Source organism: Phodopus roborovskii, unplaced genomic scaffold (genome assembly GCF_943737965.1).
Source record: "Phodopus roborovskii unplaced genomic scaffold, PHOROB, whole genome shotgun sequence".
In the NCBI taxonomy this organism is placed as follows: Eukaryota; Metazoa; Chordata; class Mammalia; order Rodentia; family Cricetidae; genus Phodopus; species Phodopus roborovskii.
In genome coordinates, this window is record NW_026125506.1 from 9,964,284 (window position 1) to 9,989,910 (window position 25,627).

General features: G+C 44.9%; 1 protein-coding gene across 1 annotated transcript in view; it reads left to right on the forward strand.

Annotated features, from left to right (window-relative positions):
• Naa25 (N-alpha-acetyltransferase 25, NatB auxiliary subunit) overlaps nucleotides 1-25,627 on the forward strand; it is a 44,725-nt gene that overhangs the window by 5,687 nt on the left and 13,411 nt on the right. The window contains exons 2-15 of the mRNA XM_051176575.1: nucleotides 1,958-2,043; nucleotides 3,486-3,624; nucleotides 5,832-5,950; nucleotides 9,765-9,839; nucleotides 11,365-11,472; nucleotides 11,733-11,811; nucleotides 13,940-14,051; nucleotides 14,632-14,721; nucleotides 17,264-17,433; nucleotides 18,339-18,451; nucleotides 20,239-20,446; nucleotides 21,442-21,531; nucleotides 21,802-21,982; nucleotides 22,519-22,618. Of these exons, the coding sequence (XP_051032532.1) occupies nucleotides 1,958-2,043; nucleotides 3,486-3,624; nucleotides 5,832-5,950; nucleotides 9,765-9,839; nucleotides 11,365-11,472; nucleotides 11,733-11,811; nucleotides 13,940-14,051; nucleotides 14,632-14,721; nucleotides 17,264-17,433; nucleotides 18,339-18,451; nucleotides 20,239-20,446; nucleotides 21,442-21,531; nucleotides 21,802-21,982; nucleotides 22,519-22,618 (1,670 nt within the window). The remainder of the gene's footprint in view (nucleotides 1-1,957; nucleotides 2,044-3,485; nucleotides 3,625-5,831; nucleotides 5,951-9,764; nucleotides 9,840-11,364; nucleotides 11,473-11,732; nucleotides 11,812-13,939; nucleotides 14,052-14,631; nucleotides 14,722-17,263; nucleotides 17,434-18,338; nucleotides 18,452-20,238; nucleotides 20,447-21,441; nucleotides 21,532-21,801; nucleotides 21,983-22,518; nucleotides 22,619-25,627) is intronic.

Sequence of the window (25,627 nt, forward strand, 5' to 3'; positions counted from 1 at the left end):
CTCTGCCTCTGATTCCTCCAGGTGTCCTGTCTTCTCTCTGCCCTGTTCTTCAAACTGGTTTTCTTTTTCTTTTCATTGTTGGCTTTTCCAGACAGGATTCCTCAGTGTAGCTCTGGCTGTCTTAGAACTAGATCTGTAAACTAGACGGGCTTTAAACTCACAAAGATCTGCCTGAGGCATGCCTACCACTGCTGGCATCAGACTGATTTTCTTTTGTTCTTTTTGCACTCTTCAGGGCAGAACCAGTTGGCTTTGTAGCCATATTAAGTTGTGGTCAGAGGAAAGAGGGTCCCTGAGCTTCACCCCACACACAGACTTCATCAAGGTGGCTCCTTCCTTCCAAGTTTTTGTTTTTTAAAGTGTGTATGTGTCTGTGTGGGTATATACTCCATGTGTGCAGTGCCCAAAGGGGCCTGAAGGGGGCATCAGATGCCCTGCAGCAGGATTTAAAGCTAGTTGTGAGCTGCCATGTTGGTGCAGTACTGAACTTGGCCTGTGCAAGATCAATCAGTAATCACTTCAGCCCCACTTGCAGGGGGTTTGAATACAGGGAGTTTTTTGTTTTTTGTTGTTTTTCCTATTTATTTCTCTATTACTAGTAGTATTTGGATTTCCTTTCTTACAGGAACAGAGCCTGAAGGTGACATTTTCTTTGTCCCCCTCATCCTGTGTGTATTATATGAAGCTTCTGAGATGAAGTACTAGAGCAGCCACTGATAACCCTAGACTCTGTATCTAGGTTTTCCCATCTGGGGTTGCCCATGGCTTTCTGATGTATCCATCTGGTGTTGTAGCTACTGGTTACCAGGAAGAAACCAGGTTTACCCAGCCTGGGCCAAATGTCCACACTGGGTGGGCTGCAGTTCTGTGGTTTAGATGTGGTCTTACCACATTCTCAGCCATAGTGGAGCCCCTTCTCAGAGGTGAGGCCAAGGGTGAATGGGGAAATGTCCTTAGTCCTGACCCCAGCTTTGATTGTTTATCAAATAATCACTCTAACAGTTAGAGTACATCAAAGACAACTAGTTTAAAAAACAAAAAAGAGGGGCTAGGGAGAAGGCTCAGAGGTTAAGAGCTCTGGCTGCTCTTCTGAGGACCCAGGTTCAGTTCACAGCACCCACATAGCAGCTCACAGCTGTTTGTATCTCAAGTTCCAGGGGATGTAACACCCTCACAGAGACACACATAATATACATAAAATGAATAAATTGGCTGGGCAGTGGTGGCCCATACCTTTAATCCCAGCACTTGGGAGGCAGAAGCAGGTGGCTCTCTTGTTAAATTTGAAAAAAGCCTGGTCTACAAAGCGAGTTCTAGAAGAGCTACACAGAGAAACCCTGCCTTGAAAAGCCAACCAACCAACAAACTAATAAATAAAAATTGTGAAAAGAGGGCATTGGTGGCACATACCTTTAATCCCAGCACTTGGGAGACAGAGGCAGGTGGATCTCTCTGAGTTCAAGACCAGCCTGGTCTACAGAATTGGTTCCAGGACAGGCTCTAAAGCCATAGAGAACCCTGTCTCAGGGAAAAAAAAAAAAAAAAAAAAAAAAAGAGTAAAGAAAAAAGAATTGTAAAAAGATGACTAGTTTAAGAGAAAGTCTACTTAAAAAAAAAAAAAAAAAAAAAGTGACCTTGCTATGTATGTAGCTTGGCTGGCCTCAACCACTCAATTCACAATCCTAAACTGGGATTGGGTGTGAAAGGATGGGGTGGGGTGTTCTGAGATTGCCTGTAATGTCAGCACTTGAGAGTCTGAGGCCCCAGTGAGTTTGATGCCAGTCTGAGCCTCTGCACTTCCCCTGTATGCCACCACTCCCTGGCCCCTGGCCCCTGGCCCCTGGCCCCAGGCCCCAGGGTGTTTAAAAAAAAAAAAAAAAATAGGTCTCAAAGGGAACTGTATTTCTCATGTTTGTTAGTGAAGGATTATGATAACTGTGATTTTTCTTTTTTATAGATTATCTTGATAATGGAAATAATAAAATGGCAATTCAGCAAGCTGATAAATTGTTGAAGAAACACAAAGATCTTCACTGTGCAAAGGTAACTAACTGCATCTGCTCTTTACTTACATTTGTGGGTAATATTATGTATATTTTTTTGAGGCAGGATTTCTATGTGGCCCAGGCTGGCATGAAACTTGATGCTGACCTCAGACTCAGAGAAATCCACCTGCTTCTGCCTCCTGATTGGGATTAAAGGTGTTTGCCACCATGCTGGGCTGTGAGTTAGTTGTATTTGTAATTCTTTCTCATGTCTGTTTTGTGATTTTGTATTTTGTATTGTACTTTTGAGACATGGTCTTACATAACCGAGGGTGATTCTACTGCTTTGTCCTTCCAGGCCCATTTCTTTTCCCCCTCCTCCCTCTCCCTCTGCCCGTCCTTTCTTCCCTGTGGTTGTGCAGGTGCCACAGTGCAGAGCATATAGAAGTCAGAGGAGAAACAATAATCAGGAGTTGGTTCTCTGCTTCTACCATGTCAGGCCACCAGGCTTGTGTGCAGGAGCCTCTGTCCCCCCAAGCTGGCTCCCCAGAAAACCTCGCCTTACTGTCCTGAGCACTTCATCTTGCATAGATAGTACTTAATTGAAGTTTAACTGTGTATATTTTGGGGTACTACTTAGTTGTATTTTCACAATCTTTTTTGTCTAACATAGGGTTTCTCTGTATCCCTGGCTGTCCTGGAACTCGCTTTGTAGATCAGGCTGGCCTAGACCTCACAAAGATGGGCCTGCCTCTGCCTCCTGGGATTATAGGTGTTTGCTATCTACCACCCAGCTTATTTTCACAGTCTTTAAAAACAGTATAAGGTACTTTTATTGTGACTGTGGTAAGAAGGAAATCTGAGTTGCTGTCAATTTTTTGTGAGAACGGTTGTAGTTGTTCACAGCCTAGTCCTTGCAGCTTCTGCTTTTGGCTTTGCTCTAGGTTCCCATTTCCCTGTCTTGTGGTGCATATGTGCACTTATCAGTTTTGGTGCATGTGGAGACAAGAAAGACATTTTAAAGATTTTATAGCCGATGGTGGTGGCCCATTCCTTTAATCCCAGGCAGAGGCAGGAGGATTTTGTGGGCTCCAGGCCAGCTTGGCCTATAGAGCCAGTTCAGGACAGCCAGGGATGTTACACTAAGAAAACCTGTCTTTAAAAAAAAAAAAAGAAAGATTTTATTATTTACATGTCTATGTATAAACTCCCTCCTCCATATCTGTGGAGACTAGAACAGGGCATCAGATCACCTAGAGCTGGAGATAAAGATGTGTGGGCTGCTTGGTCTTGGAACCTGCCAAGTAGGTTAGGCTGGCTGGCCACTGAGCCCTGAGCTCACTTGCCTCTGCCTTCCTTTCCAGCACTAGGATTAGGAGTGAGTGGTAATCCTTAGACAGCAGCTCAGGGGCAGACCCTGGGACCCTTTGCTCTGCCTTAGTTTTTCTTTCTCTTGGAAGCTGAATCTTTTTTTTTTTTTTTTTTTTTCCTTGCTGTCAGGTTCTCAAAGCAATTGGTTTACAGAGAACTGGAAAACAGGAAGAAGCCTTCAGCTTGGCACAGGAGGTGGCTGCCCTTGAACCCACAGATGACAACTCCCTGCAGGCCCTGACCATTCTTTACCGGGAGATGCACCGGCGTACGTGACTTTCTGTGTCTCCCCTGACTTGTGTGGATGACAGTAGAGAGATGAATGAATGTATTGGCCTTTGAAGAGCTTCGCTAGGGTAGTTAAATGCATCATTGGCTTCCTTGACCTGGAATAAGTCAAAATGAGTTTCTTCCTTCCTTCCTTCCTTCCTTCCTTCCTTCCTTCCTTCCTTCTTTTTTCCCGGGACAGATTTTAGGCTGGCCTGGAACTCAAAGAGATCCGACTGCTTCTGTCACCCTACTGCTGAGATTAATGATGTATACTACCATACTCTAGCTTCATTTAAATTTCTTAAACATTTTATTATGAAATATATTGTTTTATGTAATGTTGTAGTAAATTTGATGAGTCATAATGAATACTCGTGAATGAAGCTACCCTTAATTATAAGTACAGCATTGTTGGGCTGGTAAGATGGACCGGAGGTTAAACCTGCTATGCAGACTGACAGCCTGAGTTCAGTCCTCTAAGCCACAGCGCAAGGAGAAAGGAAACTTTCTAGGAATTGTCCTCACCCATGTGTCTGCTGTGCCCACTTGTGCACACTAAGCAGTAGGGAAAAGGCAGAATGAACTAGAACACTGTTCTAGGATTTCCCTAGGCAGTATTTTCTCTTCGGAATTACTTTGACATGTTCACCGCTCTGCCCTCTCTGTCTCTTCTTCTTTGTCCAAGCTCAACAATCCCTCTGCCCCCAGTCACATCTGTGGCCCTCTGCTAGCTTCAGCTCTCTGTCCTGTTGTTCAGTGTGGCAGTGCCCCTCAGTTTATCTTGGATTTCATGTTGCTGGGTCTGTGTATGTGTTTTTCTGTGTAATGTACTTCTGGTCTGATACCATGTGGCTGTGGTGATTCCTGTGGGTGTTCACTGCCCAGGAATATTCATTCCATGATGTTACCACAACTAGGATAGAATTGTTTGTTGTATCAGAGAGTTTGTTTTGCTTGAAGATTAAGAAAGATAATACTGTTTCTGTATTTCTGTGATACTGGGGATCAAACCCAGGACCTTACACATCCTAAGCGATATTCCTAGTCCTTAATGTAACTTTTTATTTTTTTAAAAGATTTATTTATTATATATACAGTGTTCTGTCTGCAGGTATGCCTGCATGTCAGAGAGAGCTCCAGATCTCATAGATGGTTGTGAGCCACCATGTGGTTGCTGGGAATTGAACTCAGGACCTTTGGAAGAGCAGCCATAGCTCTTAACTTCTCAGCCCCCTTAATGTAATTTTTATTTTGAGCTGGGTCTCACTCTCTAGGCAAGGGTGGCCTTGAACTGTAGGCAGGCCTTTAATGTGCTGCCTCCCAGTTTCAGCTTTCCAACGGCTGGAACCATAGGCATGTGATGCCACAACTAGCTGTGTTGGATTAACAGTAAATAATAGTAACACAACAGAAAAGACAGTGATGAAATTGGGGAGGAGAGGCAGACTGTTCAGGGCCGGGCTTGCAGAGGGGATTGGAATTGGGTACTTGCATGGGGTTTACTGAGTGGAAGAGGGGACAGGAGAAACTGGGCAGTGGGAATAGCATAGAAGCCCAGGACATGACATAGGGGACCCTGAAGAACTACAGTTGATGTCACTACACAGTGAGGGACTAGAAGAGAGAGTTTGAAAGGTGACAGGCCAGGTCCAGTTCATGACACAGATATGATAGTAGGTATGACTAATCCATGCTTTGTCAAAACAACACTTAAAGCCAGATGTGATGTCACACACTTTTAGTTCCAGCGCTTGGGAGGCAGAGGCAGGTGGATCTCTGTGAGTTCAAGACCAACCTGGTCTACAGAGTAAGTTCCAGGACAGCCAGGACTACATAGAGAAACCCTGACTCAAAAATCAAGTCCCTCCCCTCTCCCCCGCAACAACACTTAAGTAGAAGAGCAGTGCTCAGAAGATAAAACCTTCATATTCTTCAGTGGCAAGAAGACCTATTTGCGGGTCCAACGACCCTTTCACAGAGATCACAATCAGATATTTTCATTACAATTCATAGCAGTGTCGAAACCACAGGTATGAAGTAACAACAAAAAGAATTCTATGGTTGGGGGTCAGCGCAGCACAAGGAACTGTATTGAAGGGTTGCAGCATTAGAAAGATTGGGAACACTTGCTTTGACCAAACAGGAAAGAGTGTTAGGATTTTCTCTCATGGAAACAAAACCCAGTCTTGCTTCTCTTCCTCTTAGCGGAGTTAGTCACGAAGCTTTATGAGGCGGCTGTGAAGAAAGTCCCCAATAGCGAGGAGTATCACTCTCACCTCTTCATGGCCTACGCCAGAGTGGGCGAGTACAAGAAGATGCAGCAGGTAACTGAATCCACAGGCTTCTGGGCACAGTGTAAAATCTCTAATGTGATTGAGCTGCTGTGTCTGTGGTTTGAAATGCTTTACTTGGGGAAGGTGCTTGTGCCTCTGGCTGGCTGCCGATGTGTTTGCTTTGGTTTGCTTTCAGCTTCAGATTGCTCCCTTGAGTGACATTGCTGTTCAGGTTTCAGAAAATGAATAGGCAGAGATCACAGAGCACAAAACAGACAGACAGATGATCTATAGTTTACATCCAATTAATTGAGCTGCTTTAGCCTATTCACCAGAGAAGAAGTCCCCAGGCTGGGGGACTTAATTCTTTCTTTCCAGAGGTAGCTTATTAGGAGTTCTTTGTATATGTTTGAAGGATGTTATGGTGACATTTATTTACTGTTTTTTGTGGCACAGTGGTTTAAACCCAGGGTCTACATGCTAGGCCAGTGTTATTCCGCACTGTATTCTTTTTTTTTTTTTTAGATTTATTTTTTTAACGTGCTCTAGTGTGTTCTGTATATATTCTGTGTGAGAGTGTTGTATTCCCTGGAACTATAATTTCAGACCGTTGAAGGCTACCATGTGGGTGCTGGGGATTGAATCCAGGTCCCCTGGAAGAGAAGCTGGTGCTCTTAACAGCTGAGTCCTCTCTCCAGCCCCACCCTTGATGTGTTCTTAGCTCTTTAGAAGTTGTTTTAGGGCTGGGGAAGTAGCTCAGTCAGAGTGCTCAGTGCTTGGGCTCAGTGCTCTGGGTTTACTCCCAGCATCATGTGAGATAGGCATAGTGGCACATGCCTGTAATTCCAGCACTCTGGAAGTGAAGGCAAAAAGATGAGAGGTTTGAGGTTTAGCCAGCCTGGGCACCATGAAAGACCCTTTCTTGCCCAGAATGACCTCAACTTGCCTCCAATTTCTGGAGTGGCTGGAGTTGTAGAAGTATGTCAGCACACCAAACTCAGTGTAGTGTTTTATAGGTTTTTTAACGTATTATTAAGAATAAGCCTGGCGTAGTGGCACATGCCTATAATCTAAGTATCTGGGTGTGTGGCAGGAGGATCAGGAATTGAAAGTCATCTTCTGCTGCATAATGATTTTATGTTCAAGGCTCTGGAATGAATTCAAGACCTTGTCTGAAAACAAAACAAAACAAAACCCTTGCTTGTATGTAGCTGAGTATTCTGATGGCAAAGCTTCTCTTGGAGCCCTGATAGGCTTTGAACTTAATAAGCAGTTTCTAGCCAGGCTCGAGCTTTCTGCTTCTGCCTCCTGAGTACTGGGATTGCCGGTGTGTATAACACACCTTTTTAAAATTTGAGTTTTTTAACTGTTCTTCACCTGCAGTATCACACTGTAGGAAGTCAGGCAGGGTATTGATACTGTGGTAATAGAAAGCTTTCCCCAGAATCAAGTTTATATTCTCTTACATTTTTTTCAAAGTAGAAGAACTTCTTGTGTCTCTCATGCGCTTATTTTCCTTCCTCTCTCGTGTTTGGTGCTTCAGGGTCTTTTATGTACCTGGTGTTGATCCACCCTCAGTGCAAAGCCCAGCTTTGACTCCTTGCCTTCTTTGTAGTGCCAGAGGCAGAAGAACCAGGCTTTCTGGTGCTAGGCCAGTGCTCTCCCACTGAGCTGCTCGGCCGGCCCTCTTGAGTTTTTTTCTGTGTGTATGTCTGCCAGTGGGTCCTTTGGAAGGACAACAGGCTCTCTTAACCACTGAGTCAGTCATCTCTCCAACCCCGTGACTCACTTTGATTTTGGTGATAGTCATTTCCCCTACTGAGACTTGACTTACCTGTTTAGCCTAGAGCTTCACTTTGTCTTTTGAGGTCCATCTGAAATGCTATTTTTCAGAGGATTTTATAGAAATCCTTCTCCATTTTCTCTTAAAGAGGCATGGACAACATGGGTGTGATCTCACCTTTCTTGGAATCACCTGACATGTGATTCTATTTATTTATTGTTACTTTTAGTGTGTATGCACGTGTGTGCTTATGCTTATGTATGGGTATATGCATGCATGTAAGTGCTGGAGGCATCAGATCCCCCCCCCACCCCCCCACCCCATACTGGAGTTACAGGCAGTTGTGATGTGCCTGACATGGGCATTAGAAATCGAATTCAGGCCTTCTGGAAGAACAGTATATGCTCTTTACCCAAGCCATCTCTCTAGCCCCTTTTATTTGTGTGTCTGTGTGTTTTCTGCTTGTATATTTGTGTACAGTACTAGAGGGCAACTATCCATCTGGGTCTATAGTTACAAACAGCTGTGAGCAGCCTTGTGGGTGCTGGAACCTGAATCTGGATCCTATGGAAGAGCAGCCAGTGCTCCTAACACTGAGCCATTGTACTTTTAATCATGGAGCTTTCTTTCTAGCCTGTACCATGGTGTTTTTATGCACATTTCTATTGCTAGGTAAATTTTAACTGGTTAGGTGTATGTTATACATCTGGGAGATGGGTATAGGAAGATAAGAATTCAGAGCCAATTTTAGATACATAGCAAGTCGGAGGCCAACTTTGGCTGTGGGATACCCTGTGCCCAGAAAAGAATCAAGGAGTGGAGAGATAACTTAGTTGGGTAAATGCTTGCCATGTAAACACAAGGTCTGAGTTTGAGTCTCAGTGTCTAGGTAAAACATTAAGGATGATGGCTTACTTGTAATTCCAGTGCTAAGGAGCCTCATATTTTTCTGTTGCCAGACAACCTAGCTTAATTGACAAGCCCCAGGTCCCAGTAAGAGACCTGGTCTCAAAAAGCCAGGCGAACAGCTCCTGAGGGCCAATCCCTGACGTTGCCCTCTGGCCTCCAGAGGCATGTGCACACATGTGAGTCCATATGCATGAACACACATCATCCCCGGTGGATTGTTTGTGTGTGTGGTTTACATTTTGCCTTATCTCTTTCTTGTTTGTGCTGGGTTTTGCTCATGCCTGGAAAAGGTTCCTTTCCTAAGTTCAAAGGGCCTTGGGGACACCAATCTAGTAAGCTTTCCGTTTGCATCTGCTCCAAGGATGGGCATATTGTGTAAAAGGGTTAGTCACCTTTTCTGTCTGTTGTTTGAGACGGGGTCTCATGTTGCTCACTCACTCATAATATCTAAGCATTACCTTGCACTCTCAAGTTCTGGGAGGCCATGCTCATTACAGCCACGTTCCATTGTATGGCTGGTGGGGTCAGTTGTAGTTTTTGATAGCTTGGAAGGACCTAATATACCCCACCAAGCTCAGCTCCTGTCAGGTGGCCCTGCTTTGCCATAGCTGTTTTAGTGCCTTCAGTGAGGACTGCTGCTGTGGCTTGTTTTCTTGGATGGGTTCTCAGCCCAGGCTGACCTCAGAACTCCCTGGGAAGCTGAGGGTGATTAAAGTGCCTCTGTCTCCCAGGTGCCTGAGACTACAGGCGGGCGTACCCATCCCTGGGCCTGGTGTATGCATTGCACCTAGGGCTTTGGCCATGAAGGGCAAGCATTCTACCAACTGAACTCCACCTCAGCCTAAAGATCACATGGATGGACACTCAGTCAAATTCCGTGGGGTTTGGTATTCTTCCTAGAACCGTACTGTGTCACATCCATTTCATGAGTTTGGACTTCAATAGTTCCAAAGTTGAACTGTCTGTCTCTCAGAATGTAAAACTTGGCATTTACGATTATTCATGTTGCTATAGTGATGAGGTGACCAGGCACTGCTACCAACTAGAGTGTATAATTGTGTTGCTGGTCTCCGTGGAAATGTACCACACACCCAGATTCATTTTTGTTTTCATTTTCAGTTTATTGATTGTTGTCTATCTGATATTTTTTAAATTAAGCTCTTTCTCTTCTAGGCTGGCATGGCTCTGTATAAGATTGTCCCCAAAAACCCTTACTACTTTTGGTCCGTGATGAGCTTAATCATGCAAGTAAGTACACTGCTCAGGATCAATTAGTCTGTCTTTACCATTGTCTTGAACTTGGGTAATATGCTGCCCAAGTGTCAGGAGGGTCTTGATGGATCACCCCTTGGCTTTTCAAGTTGAGGATGCCTGGTAGTCTTTGTTTAATTGCATTTATTTTATGTGTATGGTGTTTTGCCTGTATGTATGTCTGTGCACCATGTGTGAACCGGTGGCTGCTGAGGCCAGAAGAGGGTGTGTGATCCCTTGGAATTGGAGTTACAAACAGTTTTGAGCCTCCATGTGGGTGCTGGGAATCAAACCAGAGTCCTCTGGAAGAACAGCCAGTGTTCTTAACCACTGAGACAGTTTTCCAGCTTCCTTTATTTAGTATTGTTTTGTTTTGTTTTGAGACAGGGTATCTCCTTGTACACTTGCTTTGTAACCTAGATTGACCTCAAATTCGAGGCCTCCACCTCTTGAATTTGGGGATTACAGATGAGGTGGCCACCATGCCTGGCTGCTTGTTATTTTCTCCATTGTCCTATTAGTTTACTGAGAATGGGCTCTCAACTCAAGTGTCTGCAGAGGACTTGAGTATTGGGATTACAGATGTGCACCACACCTGACTTATATTTGTTCTTAGGAAGCCTCAGTTTCATGGTGATGCACGCCTGGAACCCTAGCACAGCATGGAAATTTGGAGTTTGAGGCTGAGCTAGGGTATAAGTGAAACCGTGTCTGAAAAGATAAAAATCCAGCTCAACAAACCAAGCTCTGGGGGGGGGGGGGGGGCAGGACTATCTTCAAGTGTGTGGGGCTTACCACAAATTGCCAAGATACTGGAGGAACTCCTCTCTCTCTCTCTCTCTCTCTCTCTCTCTCTCTCTCTCTCTCTCTGCCTTCCTTCCTTTCTTCCTTCCTTCCTTCCTTCCTTTCTTCACAGGGTTTCTCTGTGTAACAGCTATAGCTGTCCTAGAACTTGCTGGTCTCAAACTCATAGAGATCTGCCTGCCTCTGCCTTCCTAGCACTGGGATTAAAGGTGTGTGCCACCACCACTTGGCATTCCCCTAATTTCTTTTATTTGTAAAGTGAATACATACCTACTTTGAAAGGTTGTGTTCCTTGTGTGCGCCCTGAGCAGAGTCTGTGCACTGTTCAGTTAGCAGTGGTCCTGGTTTTAAAATGATGGCTGTATGGTAATAGCAAGAACTGTGTAAGTAGATGGTATTGGCATGTATTCTCTTCTAGCTGTGTTAACATATCAAGATACAATGTAAACAGCTTCCTTCTTGGCACCCTAGCTAGTAATGTGTGTAATACCCACCAGAAACCCATCCTCTTTTGAGTAGTTATAGGTCATGTGTAGGAATGCATGGGATGCTAAGGTGGCCACCATTCCTTGTATCCACATGATAGATCCAGATTAGGTGTGATATGTATGTGCACAGTGGACTGGGAGCCAGAGTCAGGTCATAGCGATCTGCTTGTTAATGTGAACAGAGCAAGCAGGAGAGAGTCACAGAAAAACTCTTATCTTTTCTCTTGTAGTCTATATCTGCACGAGATGAAAACCTCTCAAAAACCATGTTTCTGCCCCTGGCAGAGAGGATGGTAGAGAAAATGGTGAAAGAAGACAAGATAGAAGCTGAAGCTGAAGTGAGTATGTGCCTTCCTCCACTCTTCCCAGTGCCACAGTGCTGTAGGCTCCTATCCCAACGGCCGCTTCAGAGCGGCTCACCCCAGTGGGGCCCTGGCTTAGTCTAGGCACCATGAAGCCAAGCTGTCTCAGGAAAGTGTACTCTGCCAAGATGTGTGTGGAAAGGGAAGGTCACTGACAGGTTCTGTTAATAGTTGTAATGAATACACAGGTGGTGTGTCCTGCTGATATCTCAGTGCTCTGTTTGTGTCTTCTCAAGGTTGAACTTTACTATATGATCCTGGAACGCTTGGGGAAGTACCAGGAAGCCCTGGATGTCATTAGAGGGAAATTAGGAGGTAACTTTAAAAGTTTTCGGTTTTGTTTTTAATTTGAAGATGAAAATTATTTGTGGTGGGAAAATATTCCTATCGTGGTAAATAAGGATCAGGATAAACAAATAGGCCGAATAGATGTTTATTCAGGGAGAAATAACTTACAACCTAGACAGATGAACACCAGGAAATTCAACCCGATCCTCTCCTGTCCGAGTCACGCCAGAAAGAGAGAGCCTTTCCTGGCCCCCTCCGACCTCCTTCCACAGGTCACTCCGCCCATGGCTCCACCCCCCAATGGGCGTGGTCAGTGCCACAGAACTATCTCCCTACATATTCCCATACAGTCATAGAGTTTGCTGTATACTTCTGTGTTCTAAATTTGTATTTAAACTATTTTTGGTTTTTTGAGACAGGGTTTCTCTGTAGCTTTGGAGCCTGTCCAGGAACTCACTCTGTAGACCAGGCTTACCTCAAACTCACAGAGATCCGCCTGCCTTATGATTAAACTATTAAATACTTTTATTCCCAGCACTTGGGAGGCAGAGGCAGGCATGATCTACACAGTGAGTCCAGGATAACAGAGCTGTGTAGAGACACTAACAATTTTTTAAAATGAATTCATACAATACATTTTGATTGTAATCATTCTCCACCCTCTCAACTTCCCCCAGGCCACCCCCATCTCACTCTTCCTTCCCCACCCCCAGTTTGTGCTGCTCACAAACTCCTGGGGTTTAACTTTTTTGTTTTGTTTTTTGCCTTTTTGAGACAAGATTCCTCTCGTAGGAATGCTGTCCTCTGTAGACCAGGATGGCCGTAAAACTCACAGAGATCCTCTAGCTTCTGCCTGCTGAGTGCTGGGACTAAAGGAGTGTGCCACTACTACGCCAGCTCAGGTTAAACTGTCTTTAACTGAAGCTTCTTGAGGGCTCAGACTGAAGGTGTGACAGTATCCTACGTCTCTAATCCTGTCACAGTCCCGTTGCTGCTGCTTGTTCTTGCTAGGCCTTACTGTATGTGTTTGGGTGGTTGCTGCATGTATGTGAGTGCATGTTATGTGTGTAGTGCACACAGAGGCCAGAGAAGGCATTGGATCCCCCAGAGACTGCTGTCATGAATTGTTGTGAGCTACCATGTGGATGCTGGGAATTAAACCCAAGTCCTTTGCAAAAGCAACAAACAAATGCTTGCTCTTAACTGCTAAGAGCCTTTCATTTTTTTGAGAGTCTTAACTCTGCAGTCCTGGGTGGCCTGGAACTCTGCCTGTAGCTCAGACTTCCTCAAACAGCAATCCTGCTGCCTTGGCCTCATGGGTGCTGGGATTACAGGCCAGAGCCATCATGCCTGGCCAAAAAAAAAAAAAAAAAAAAAAAATGTCCTGTTTGGAGACAAGGTCTCAATGCATAGCTCTGAGTGGTCTGGAATTCATTCTGTGAACCAAATCAGCCTCACATGTACTTACCGCAGCCTTTGTCTCTTGAATGCTGGCAGTATAGCTAAGCACCACCACTCCTGGTCCCAGTTACTGCTTTTGGGATCTTTTTGTTTGTTTGGGTTTTTTTATTTTGAGACAAGGTTTCTCTGTGTAGCCCTGGCTGTCCTGAAACTCACTCTGTAGGCCAGGCTGGCCTCAAACACAGAGGTCCACCTGCCTCTACCTCGTAAATGCTTGAATTAAAAGCTTACACTACCACTGCCTGGCCATTTTACTTCATTTTCTTTTATAGATTTGGGTGTTAGGCCTGAATGCATATCTGCACCAAGTGAGTGTGTCAGCTGAGCTTTCCAGTTCTGAGTTAGCTCAGTGGATCTTCAGTGATCATCCAAATTTATTGCTGCAAATGCAGTTTTCTATTTAGGAAGAGGATCTTTATAAAATACTAGTGTGTATTCTAAGAGTGAGTTCATTTTTTATGTTTTAGCTCTTGGAGACAGTTTCTTTGTGTAATAGTCCTGGCTGCCCTGGAACTCACTGAGGTCTGCCTGTCTCTGCCTCCCAAGTGCTGGGTTTAAAGATGTATGCCACCACCACCTGAGTTTATTTTCTTGGGAACAAAAAAAAGGGGGGGGACTTTTTCCCCCCCAGTGATTAGATTTTATTCTATTAGACATGAAAATAGCCCATTAATTTTTATACTTTTTATTATAGAGAAATTGACAAGTGAGATTCAGAGTCGGGAAAACAAATGCATGGCCATGTACAAGAAACTGAGCAGGTGGCCAGAGTGCAACGCCCTTTCCAGACGCCTCCTGTTGAAAAAGTGAGTAGACGCCACTGCCTGTGAGCTGAGAGCCCCTGGAGGTTTTCTGGCTCTGAGACTAATGCTGCTGTGTGCTGTAGAGAGTTCTGGGTGTATTTGAGAGGTTTTACAAATTTTCAGTGAGCTTTATTTTTTGGTAAGACCTAATGATGCCTGGGCAAGGGTGGAGAATGAGCGCTGAGTTACTGTATCACTTTTTGTTTGTTTTTGCCTTTTGAAACAAGGTTTCTCAGTGTAGCTTTGGCTGTCCTGGAACATGTTCTCTAGACCAGGCTGCTCTGGATCTGTCTGCCTCTTCCTCCTGAGTACTGGGGGAAAAGGTGTGTGCCACCACTGCCTGGCAAGTTATTTCCCTCTTCATCCCAGCTCCTTAGGAAGAGCTCACTGGGGAATTTTCTTCTATGAATGTTAGTCTTTGAGCATCTGAAAAGCCCTGGGCTCTGACAGCCCCTGCAGCACCACCCTGTGGGTCCTGGGACACCTGGGCATGACTTAGAATATCAATTGAAGTCATGGTTCCTAAGGAAGCTTTGTCATAACTTGGGTTTAATCCTGTGTGCATCATTCAATCTGATTTTAGCTCAGATGACTGGCAGTTCTATCTGACTTATTTCGATTCTGTCTTTCGACTGATTGAAGAGGCCTGGACACCTCCTGCTGAAGGGGAACAGTAAGTTGTCATCTTTCTTCTCTTTCATATCTGTTATTTTTTTTTTAATATTTATTTATTTGTATGTAGTACTCTGTCCGCATGCACACCTGGGGAGACCAGAAGCAGGAACCAGATCTCATAGATGGTTGTGAGCCACTATGTGGTTGCTGGGAATTGAATTCAGGACCTCTAGAAGAGCAGCTGGTGATTTTAACCTCTGAGCCATTTCTCTAGCTCTCATTTTCTTATCTGAACAGTCTTTAGTTTTAGTTGTCATTATGTAAGGAGTGATGTATGTGTTACATATTTTTAAATTTCTTCACAGATGTTATTTAACATGAACAATTTGCCTGGAGATAGATAGATAGATAGATAGATAGATAGATAGATAGATAGATAGATAGATAGATAGATAGGCATGCATGCATCCTGTGTGTACCTAGTGCTCAGGGAGGCCAGAAGAGGACTCGGATCCCTTGGAACGGGATTGAGTGCCATGTGGGTGCTGGGATTGACAGCCTACTAGAACAGCATGATTGATGAGCCATCTCTCTAGCCTTTACCTTACATTTTAAAAGGTGTGGTTTTGGTAGCTTACAGTGACACCCTGAGGATTTTAAATCTGTGTCCCCAAATGGTTGTTATCTTTGAGTTACAGTTTCACTTTCTGTGGATTGGGAGTTGACCACCAGGGCTTACATTAGTATGCAGGCCTTCTCAGCACTGAACTGTATCCTCAGCACAGTGACTGCTGTTTTGTCTTAGCCTGAGTGCTGGGATTCAGCCATGTGTCAGCATGGGTGGATTATAGTGGTGTTTTTTGAGTGTGGTGGAGGAGAAGGCCTTTATTGTGCATCCGTTATTCTTTATCTTTCCACAGATACATTCCTTTAAAATAATCCCTGTAAGATTCTTTATCCCCCTTAAGCAAATCCTGATAGCACCTTGCCACCCCACTTTGCTTTTATCTTTAACACAGTGTGTATAACGTGTGTGGGGTTAGACAAGGCCGTTGTCGTGGTGTCTTCCTCCCGAAAATTCCTGTAGGTCTTTCTTATGTGCTAGATGTAAGTCTGTTTCGTCTTTTTGTGAGTGGATCAAGAGTGTCTTTTAGAGACGTTTATAATCCAATGTCTCTGCTCTAGACTGCAGTTAGGCTACTGCAGAAACTTTTCTTCTCCCTTTCTGTAGGTGATTAGAAGCAAGCTTATAGAGAATCTTTAAAAAACAATTGGTTTTGTTTTGCTTTGTGTTTTTGAGACAGGGTTTTCTGTGTGTTTCTGACTTTCCTGGATCTCACTCAGTAGACCATGCTGACCTCGAACTCAGAGATCTACCTGAGTCTTGCCTCCTGGGATTAAGTTGTCCGCCACCACTGCCTGGCTAAAAAAATCAGTTTTTTAAAAGGCTTCATTTATAATGTGGCCACTCTTGCCTCCAGTTCTGGGGATCAAGTCCAGGGCCTCGCATGTGTTCTGTTGTAAAGTGGATAGTGTACTCGGTAGTAAAGGTAAAGTGTTCAAAATATATAGTGAAAAACTGTCACAATACCTTCCCATTTAAACTGTTTCTGTGTCTTGGGTGTAGGTTTCTGACATGCAAACTTGAACCCTTGAAAAAGATTTTTCTTAAAAAAAATTATAGAGAATCATAAGTTCCAATTTGAACAATATTTTTTGTTGTACTTTATACCTTATTTACAATAAAAACCTTCCTTTGTTATTTAAAAAAAACACTTCATTTAGCCAGGTGTATTGATGTACACCTTTAGTCTCAATACTTGGGACTCAGGAGGCAGAGGCAGGTGGATTTCTGAGTTCAAGTCTGGCCTGGTCTACAGAATGAGTTCCAGGATAACCCCGGGGTACACAGTGAAACCCTTGTCTTGAAACAACAAAGAAAAAAAAAAAAAAAAAAAAAAAAAGACAAAAATGCTTTATACATTTGTGTGTGTGTGCTTGTGGGCTACCACCTTGTGGGAATGAGTCCCCTCTTCATACTCTGTGGCTTCTGGCTCATAGAGTCACTTTAACTGCTGATCCATCTTGCTGCCTATAATTTTGTAGCTTGTTACCTGTTAGATCCAGCTCATGGGTTTCTCACAGCTGCTTAACCGCACATGGGTTACACCCCTCAACTTCATTTGTAGAGACTGTGCTAAGCCCTCTGAGCATGTGAAGCAAGTGATTTCCTACTAATCACACTGCCCACCATTGTCTGTTGTTTTGTTCCTTTTTTTGTTTGAGACAGGGTCTTAGCAGTTGTGGAACTATGTAAACCTCGCTGGTGTAGAACTCATAGAGATCTGTCTGCCTCTTCCTCCCAGGTACTAGGAGCCCTTCCTTGACTGTTTGAGGCTGGTGCTGACTTTGCTTAGTCTCCTGAAACCTGCTACAGGCATGGCTGTAGCTGTGGTGTCACATTCTGCCAGTGTGTATTTATTGCTGATTTTATTTTTTGTAGATAGCAGAGTGTACTTTCTTATGATCAGTCTGACTAGGCTTCAGCTTTGTGGGGCCTGTTGGAGGCAGTAATGGTGCCTGCCCTGTGTTTCCTCCAGCTCCTTAGAAGGGGAAGTACACTGCTCTGCAGAAGACGCCGTGAAGTTTATAGAGGACAGGATAACAGAGGCATCACAAAGTGCCCGACATGTCCGAGGCCCACACCTTGCAAAGTTGGAGCTCATCAGGCGCCTGCGGAGCCAAGGCTGTAATGATGAGTACAAGCTGGGTAAGAACTGTTGGGTGTTGAGGAGCACTAGAGAAGATGAAGGATACCCTTCAGAGTGCAGTCAATGTGCTTATTACCCAAAATTAATTACTAAAGATGGTTTATTTATAAAATCTGTCTTCAGCCCATATTTGGCTTGGCTTTATTTTATTTTTATTTCTTTCATTTATATTACATCCTGACTACAGTTTCCCTTCCCTCCTCCTCTCCCATTCCCTCCCCACATTGGCTTAGCTTTTTATATGTGTGTCTGATCAGGCCATCAGGTCCTTGGTGACCCAGTATAAAAAGAAGTTTCCATTCTCACTATTTCTCAGCGTTTATTGGCATTCTTTCCAATTTGCTTTTGTGTGAATGGATTTCACTTAGTAGCCCAAGCTTACCTGGAACTCTGCCTCCCCATTGTGAGCTACAATGCCATTTATTTTTTAGACGGTGGGAAGGGTTGCCTGGAGCTGGCCATTAATTGAGGATAACCTTAAACTGACTCTCCCGATTCAGCCTCTCAAATGCTGGGATTATAGGTGTGCCTACCTTGGGTTTTGGGGACAGGGATTCTTTGTGTAGCCCTGGCTGTCCTGGGACTTACTCTATAGAAGAGGCTGATCTTGAACTCGCAAAGATTTGCCTGCCTTTGCCTCCCGAGTGCTGGGATTAAAGATGTGCCACCACTGCCCAGCAACACCATATCTAACTCTTATCTTTTTTTTTTTTTTCTTTTTTATATTTTTTTATTTCATGTTATTTTATTTTTTGAGACAGGGAATACTGGTGGTCTTAAAGGTGTGTGCCACCATGACTGGCTTCAGGCCAAGTTAATGTAAATAAAACAGATGCTTCAGATTAGAGATGTCACTGAAATAGTCACCCCAGTCTGTGAGTAATGTAGTATCCTCCTCTTTAAGGTGACCCGGAAGAGCTAATGTTCCAGTATTTCCAGAAGTTCGGGGATAAGCCATGTTGCTTCACAGACCTGAAGGTGTTTGTTGACCTCCTGCCTGCTGCCCAGTGCACACAAGTACGTGTCCCTCAGAGTTCTGCTAGTGTCCTTCGTGTCTGTCCTTGCACTCTAGTGCAGGAGGAGGCGGTAAAGAGTAATAGTACCTGGCACTGTCAGGTCTAGAACCACTGGAGAACCACACCTAGATGTCTCACTTGTCAGCAGGCGTTGATTTTCCTGAGATGGTTCACATGGCCCCAGGTCCTTCCCCTACCTTCAAACATGGAGGTCTTGTGTGAGCCGTTGCACCAGGCTGACTTCTCATCTCAAGGCTGAGCAGCCCGAAGTCAAGAAAGTCTGGCACTTTTGTGGCCTGTACATCTTGCTATTTCTTTACAGGCTGGAGAGCCATGTATAGGAGCCCTCTAGACCAGTGGTTCTCAACTTTCCTAATGCTACAACCTCTTTAATACAGTTTCTTGTGTTGTGGTGACCCCAACCATAAGATTATTTTGTTGCTACTTCATAACTATGATTTTACTCCTGTTAAGAATTGTTGTGTATATATCTGATATGTGACCCTGAAAAGGGGTGACTTATAGGTAGAGAACCACTGCACTAGACTCTTTCATATTCAAAAGTGTTTAGTGCATGTGCCAGAGTTGTCCTTGCTTGTAGGCAGTTGGGGGCCTTTACCCACTGGGGAACATTGTGCCTGAGGTAGGATAGCACCATGTGCAGAGATGCAGGCATGAATAAAGCAGTATCTGCCACTTACTTGACTGGGAACTTATGCTAGGGCTGCTTCTGCTTCCTCAAAGCCTTCTGTGCCCACGAGCAGTAAATGAAGTGGACTCCTCAGTTGGGTTCTGAAAGACTTCATGCTTGTCTTCGTGGAGCCGTTCTTGAGATGTTTGTATACAGGGCTCATGCCGACAACTTACCATGCAGGGAGAAAGAGCCTGGGTTTTAGGAACATTTGAAAGTTATTTGAGAGAAAATTAGTACAGTGGAAAAGAAGTTTGGTCTAGGCAGGCATATCTAAACAGCTGTCTTACAGAAGATGGACAAGAAGAGGGAAGAGAATATTTTTATAGGGAATTCAGATTTTGGTTCAGTGTGAAAAAGGCAGTAGTCAGTATCCTCCAAAAATACAGTGGTTTTTGTTTCTGGTGGGAATCTCAGTAGAATCTAGGTGACCACTTGAGAGCTGGTGAGTGGGCCATGTACAAGTTCCAGGACAGCCAGGCTACACAGAGAAACTCTGTTTCCAAAAAACCAAAGGAAAAGAAAGAAAATTATAAAAACATGTATAATCATTAAAGGTAAGCCCCCCTCCTCTACCCACGGTTTTTCAATGTAGGGTCTTTCAGTGTCGCCTTCGCTGTCCTGGAACTCACTCTGTAGACCAGGCTGACCTGAAACCCACTGAGATCTGCCTGCCTCTGCCTCCTGAGTGCTGGGGTTAAAGATGTGCGACACCATCACATGGCAAAGACAAGGTCTTTGGGGGTTGGAGAGATGGCAGAGAGATTAGGAGCACTATTTGCTCTTGGGGAAATTCAGGTTTGATTCCTAACACCCACATGGTGGTTCATAATTATCTGTACAGAGATCTAGTGACTGCTTCTGTCATAGATATAGACAGGCAAAACACCCATATACATAACTTAAAGGAAAAGGCGGTGGAGGAGGACCTGTTGTGGCTCAGTTTGCATAGCCATGATGATCTTTAACTTGTAGGCCTGCAGCACACCTGGTCTGTGTGAGCTAGAGGTTGGACAATAGCTGTGGGTATGCAGACAGTCTATAGAGCATCTCAGGAGTCTTATGCATTGTGTGACCTTTGTTCCTCCTCTCTGCAGTTTATTAATCAGCTTCTTGGAGTTGTTCCATTGTCAACACCAACAGAGGACAAGCTTGCCCTGCCAGCTGACATCCGTGCCCTGCAGCAGCATCTATGTGTTGTGCAGCTGACAAGGCTGCTTGGCTTGTACCACATCATGGATAAGAACCAGAAGCTGGGTGTGGTCAGAGAGTTGATGTTAAGGTACCAGCACGGACTGGAATTTGGTGAGTAGCCATCCAGATGTGAGTTCCCCTCCTCCCCCCAGTCTGCTATACTGCTAAGTCTATATGTAGAGTACCCAGAGCACACTGGTCTAATGCATGTGTCTGATATTTCATTAACTGCTTCCCCAGCCTGAGCAATTTTCAGAAGTTTAGGTAGGCAACAATACGTGTCTGGTATCTGCTCCTCCTGAGCGCTGGGTGTTCCATGACTCTTAAGCAAGTCCCATGACTGGTCAGGGCTTTTGAGCTTGGGGGCTGTGACCTTATGTCCTCACTCTGCTTTGTGAAGCAGAGTAGTGTAGTGTGCATTGTGAGGTACCCTTCAGTGCACAAGCTGGGGCTGACTGGCTTTAAGCTGCTCTGTAGAAGTGTCACTTGAGCACTAAGTTCCTGCGTTAAGAACCTTTGGTAGGAGAGCCTGATGTGAAGTTAGTTAAGCTCAGGCCCTCACTTTTCACCTCAAACTTCTTCAGATCTTCTCCCTTGTAAAGACTGGCATATGCGCCTTCTCCCCTTGAATATTCTGTTCCAGCTGAGTGTGGCTTCTTGTAACCATTCTGGTTTGTGTTATTTCCATGTACCCCTGCCCCCCTTTCCTTCTACCCACCCTTCTTTCTTGCTCCCATCTTTTGTGGTGCCTGGGTAGAAGCCAGTCGCTCATGCATGGAAGTGCTTATGTCCATGCTACATCCCCCATTACTATGGCTTCTATTTGTCTTCAGTTGTTTGGTTTTGTGTTGTTTTTCCTGACAGGGTTTCTCTGTGTAGCTCAGGCTGTCTTGGAACTCGTGGAGGCCCCCCCCCCCCCACCTCTGCCTTCTGAGTGCTGGGATTAAAGTCATACGCCACCACTGCTGGCTTACTCGTCTTATTCTTACTTTCTTTTTCGTTTCCACTGTTTCTGCCTGTCATAACCCTTCCTCAAAAGGTAAACAAAGTCTCCCGTAGCAGCACTCGATGGGTAACAATTAAAAACAGTTTTGGTTTCTCCCTAGGGCGCTCTTGTTTGAAGACAGAGTTGCAGTTCTCTGACTATTATTGCCTCCTTGCTGTCCACGTGCTCACTGATATATGGAGAGAAGCAGGTAGGACACCAGGGATGGGGGGGTAGGTGGGGAGGGTTACTGGAGATGGAGGCCACACTGGAAACTGAACCATGGATCCTTGGGCCCAGCTCAGCAGCTGTCTAAGTGTGTCTGCATAATGCACAATCAGTGTGAAATAAAGCTAGAGATTAGATACATCCACACTGATTGAAAGGCAGATGGGCAACCCAAGGGCAGAAGAACCCTTCTTAGTTACTGATGTTTTGTTTGGTTCCTTAAAGATGAGTGGGTGATGTGCTTTGGTTCTAGGTGAGGAGACTGCTGTATGGCAGGCCCTGACTCTGCTGGAAGAAGGCTTAACCCACAGCCCGTCCAATGCTCAGTTCAAATTGCTGCTTGTTCGAATCTACTGCATGCTGGGTGCATTTGAGCCAGTGGTGGATCTTTACTCCAGCCTTGATGCTAAGCATATCCAGCACGACACCATTGGGTTGGTAGTATATACTCTGAATACTCACTTGTAGATGATAGCAGAACAGGACTCCAGACACCAGTCACTGCTGTGACCCACTGCAAAGCAGCAGGGCATGCTGTCTCCAGGCACGAAGGAGCTTACCGTTTAAATCATGCTAAGGCTATGTGGCCTCTTTTGTTGGGTGGCATGTCTCCACGCAGCCAGCTGTATGTTTCGGACTTCTCTTTAGCACACTATATTTTGAAGTCACTACTTCTCCCTTGCCAGTGACCTAGAGTACCCCTTTGGGTTTGATTTTTGGCTATGCTATGCAATTATTTACAGGTATTTTTCTATTTTGCATATGGGAAGAGACCATAATTTTCTCTCACCAGCTTTATGGTTCTGATATTTTCAGGTATAAAGAAAGAACTCTGTTCATTTTCTTTTAATTTGAACCTGTGAACTAAATTGTTCTGCTCATAGTGTTTTTGTTTGTTCTTTCTTGTCGCCTAGTATTAGATAGTAGAATGAGGTAACTGTAACTCGTTTTCTCTCTCTTTCCTACTCAGCTACCTTCTGACCCGATATGCTGCATCCTTGGGTCAGTATGCTGCGGCCTCCCAGTCCTGTAACTTTGCACTCAGGTTTTTCCACTCCAACCAGAAAGATGTAAGTGAAACCCATTGGTGCTATGATTTACTGCTGACTGACATGGTCCATGGTGTACCACTTCCTAGGGTCACAGGATACATGTCATGTGGTACCGTGCTCTATTGCTGACAGGTGCCCTTAGACTGAGTTGAATCATCCAAGGCCACTAGGTAGAGATATTTGCATTTGTTCAATGTGCATGTCTAGATTGAGCCCTTGAAGTTTACATTTTCAACTGGGCATTGACAGACTAAGAAGTCATTTGTCTCCTAGCTCTGTGTTTCACAGACTATTCAGAGCCTTGTCATGATTGGAAGCCAGAGGCTGCCGCTCGTGCAGTTGAGCTGTCCTGGCGGGGTGAGGGTGGACCTGAGTGCAGTATGGCAGTCTTCCTGGCTACGTAGTTGGGCCCATAGGTTAAGGATGTTCTCCTGCTGTCCACATGCTCTCAGTTGGTGGTCTGGCAAAACTGTCCAGGAGCTAGTGTGCAGAGAAGGCGTGTTGTTAGAGTGGCCACTGCTGCTGTGCTCCTTGTGTGTGCCTAAGTCTCACTTTCTGGAGTTTGGCCATGTCACACTCTGCCTGTGGCTTTCCATTTTCCTGGTCTCTTGACATCATTGAGCTTAGTGAGGCAGTTGGTTGCCATCTGAGTTTCATCTTACTCTTGAGGCCTTTGCTTTAAAGTCATGCCTGACTTCCACTTGCTTCTTGAGAGGCATGTTAGAGAATAGAGAAGCAGAACAGAACTTCTGAACAGTGTCTTCTGATCTGTTGGTGTGCAGTGGCAGAGGACAGCTCCTATCCTGGAGAAGGCTGACCAACCCCTCTGCCTCAGTCCACACTATCAACTTGTCTGTCTGCTGTCCTGAACATATTGGAATCTGTGGAGACCTTCTCCCTGATGAGAGAGAAGAGGGTATCCGCGTCTAAGCCTGTTGTTTCCAAGGTGCCAGCTTGGCACAGAGGCTGGAAGCCTTATCTCAGATCCTGGGCTAAACTTCCAGTGTATAGAACTGAGTGATAAGTAAATCTGTGGCTACACAGTGCATTCAAGAATCTGTGATTGCCCTCCTCTGTTTTCCACTTTCCTCAAATCTCACTGTTTCAGCTCTTCTTTCTGTATTTATAAGGAAGAGGTTGAAGGCTTAAAATTTGAAACAGGGCTTTGCAATGTGTGTGTGTCTCCAAGCTCCCTCTCTGTCTTCCTGCCAGACCTCAGAGGGGTCAGTGTTTTGATTGGTCACTGATGCAGCTAAATGTACATGATGTTGAGCCTGATGAATTACCTACCATTTTGTTGACTGTGGAGTAACAGGCCCTTCCTTGAGTATATACTGGTGCTACTTTAACCATTTAGCTTAGCCCATCAGTAAGGACCCGAGGCAGTGGTGCCTGTGTCCCCATTAAGGAAGCAGAGCCCTGAGCCCGTTGGGGTGGCTTTCTGCAAAACCCAAATACTGTGTTCTGTAGCTTTCATTCTCTGGTTTTGGGGGTTTCCCAAGTGCTTGTTCCCTTGGGTAACTAGTATATTTCACTTCCTAATTAGTTCTTCAACATAGCCCTTTTTAAGAAGCAAACCCACTGTTGTTGGTGGGCTTTGTGCTGTGGGTTGAAAGTTATCTTTGGATGTCTGTGTATTGTCATTTGCTTGGGAATCAGTGTCAGGTTTATTCATTGCCAAAAGTCGCTTCAATGTTTATGGTTTTAAAAGCTTGCTTTTGGGTGACAGACATGGCATAGTGGTGAAGGGCATGCTGGACTTGCAGGGCCTGTGGCTACGTCAGGCAGATGAGGACCATTTGTAACCAGGTCCCGAGGATCTGCCCAAACACACATCACAGAATTAAAAGTAGTTAAAATCTTTTCAAAGTTCTCTGAAGTCTCTGTTTTAGGTATTTGTAAAGGTCATGCTTTAAAGTCTGATACCCATGTAACTTTGCTAATTTTCACAGTGACCAGGGTTCATTTCAGGGATCCTTCTGGCATCTAACTAGCCTCGTTGGTGCACAAATGAATGGGAGTGGGGTGGATGCACACTCTGGCCAGTAGTCCTTAGTGTGCCTGTGTTTGTGTTTGGCTGCATTCCACAAGGCTCAAGGCCTCAGCAGTGATGTGCTCAGCCTCCTGCTATGCTCCCTGGGCCCTTGGCTAGCTCTGCAGAGCCACTTTACTGTGACATTTAGGGGGACTCTCAGTCAAATGGACAGAGATCTGCAGCCACTCCTGGCTTATTCCAGACTATATTTATCCCCTAGTTGCCCCTTGTTTCTCTCTTTGAAAAGCTACCGTCTCTTTTCACAAGTGACGTTCTATGGGCCACTGAGGTCCCACTGAGGGAAGGCTGGGTCTCACGTTGGAATTGCATTCTGTGTAAAACCACACAAGTCTGTTTCCATCCTGGCTAGCTGGAAGTGTTTTCAAGTTGTCAGTTCCCATTGCAAGGGTCAGCAGTCAACCCTGCTGTGTCTTCTAAGTTGGGGACTAGAGGAGAGAAGGATGTGATAAGTGTGGGCCTCTTGAATGGGGCATGCTGGTGTCCTCTGTCAAGCTGGCAGGTAGTCCTAAACCCGCAGGATCACACATAATCTTTTTAATTTTCTTGTGTCCGTCCGTCTTTAATCTCTCCAGATACTGCAGGCAAACAGCTGGCCGAGGTGTCCCCTGGGGGTTTAAAAGCCGCATCGAATGCAGTTGACTTAGCGCCCGTGGCACAACCCCACGGCCTGAAATGAACCCTGCGAGGCTGTGTATCAGAGGGTATGTTGTTGACTATTGGCCTATTTTCCTACTGGGCAAATTACTCAGGCATAGTGGAAATGGGGGCAGAGCAAGCAAACTAAGGCTAGGCAGAAAAAACGGGCTTTTCCAGAAAGTGTCTTCATGGCAGACATCAGCATTGAGCTAAACACTTCCTTGGCCCACAGGGGTGATCTGTCTTCTGTTCCTGGTGGCTTCCGTTGCACCAGTGCTTGATAAGGAACTCTGTCTTGCCTTTGCTCTGCAGCATTTCGTCTGATGATTTTAATC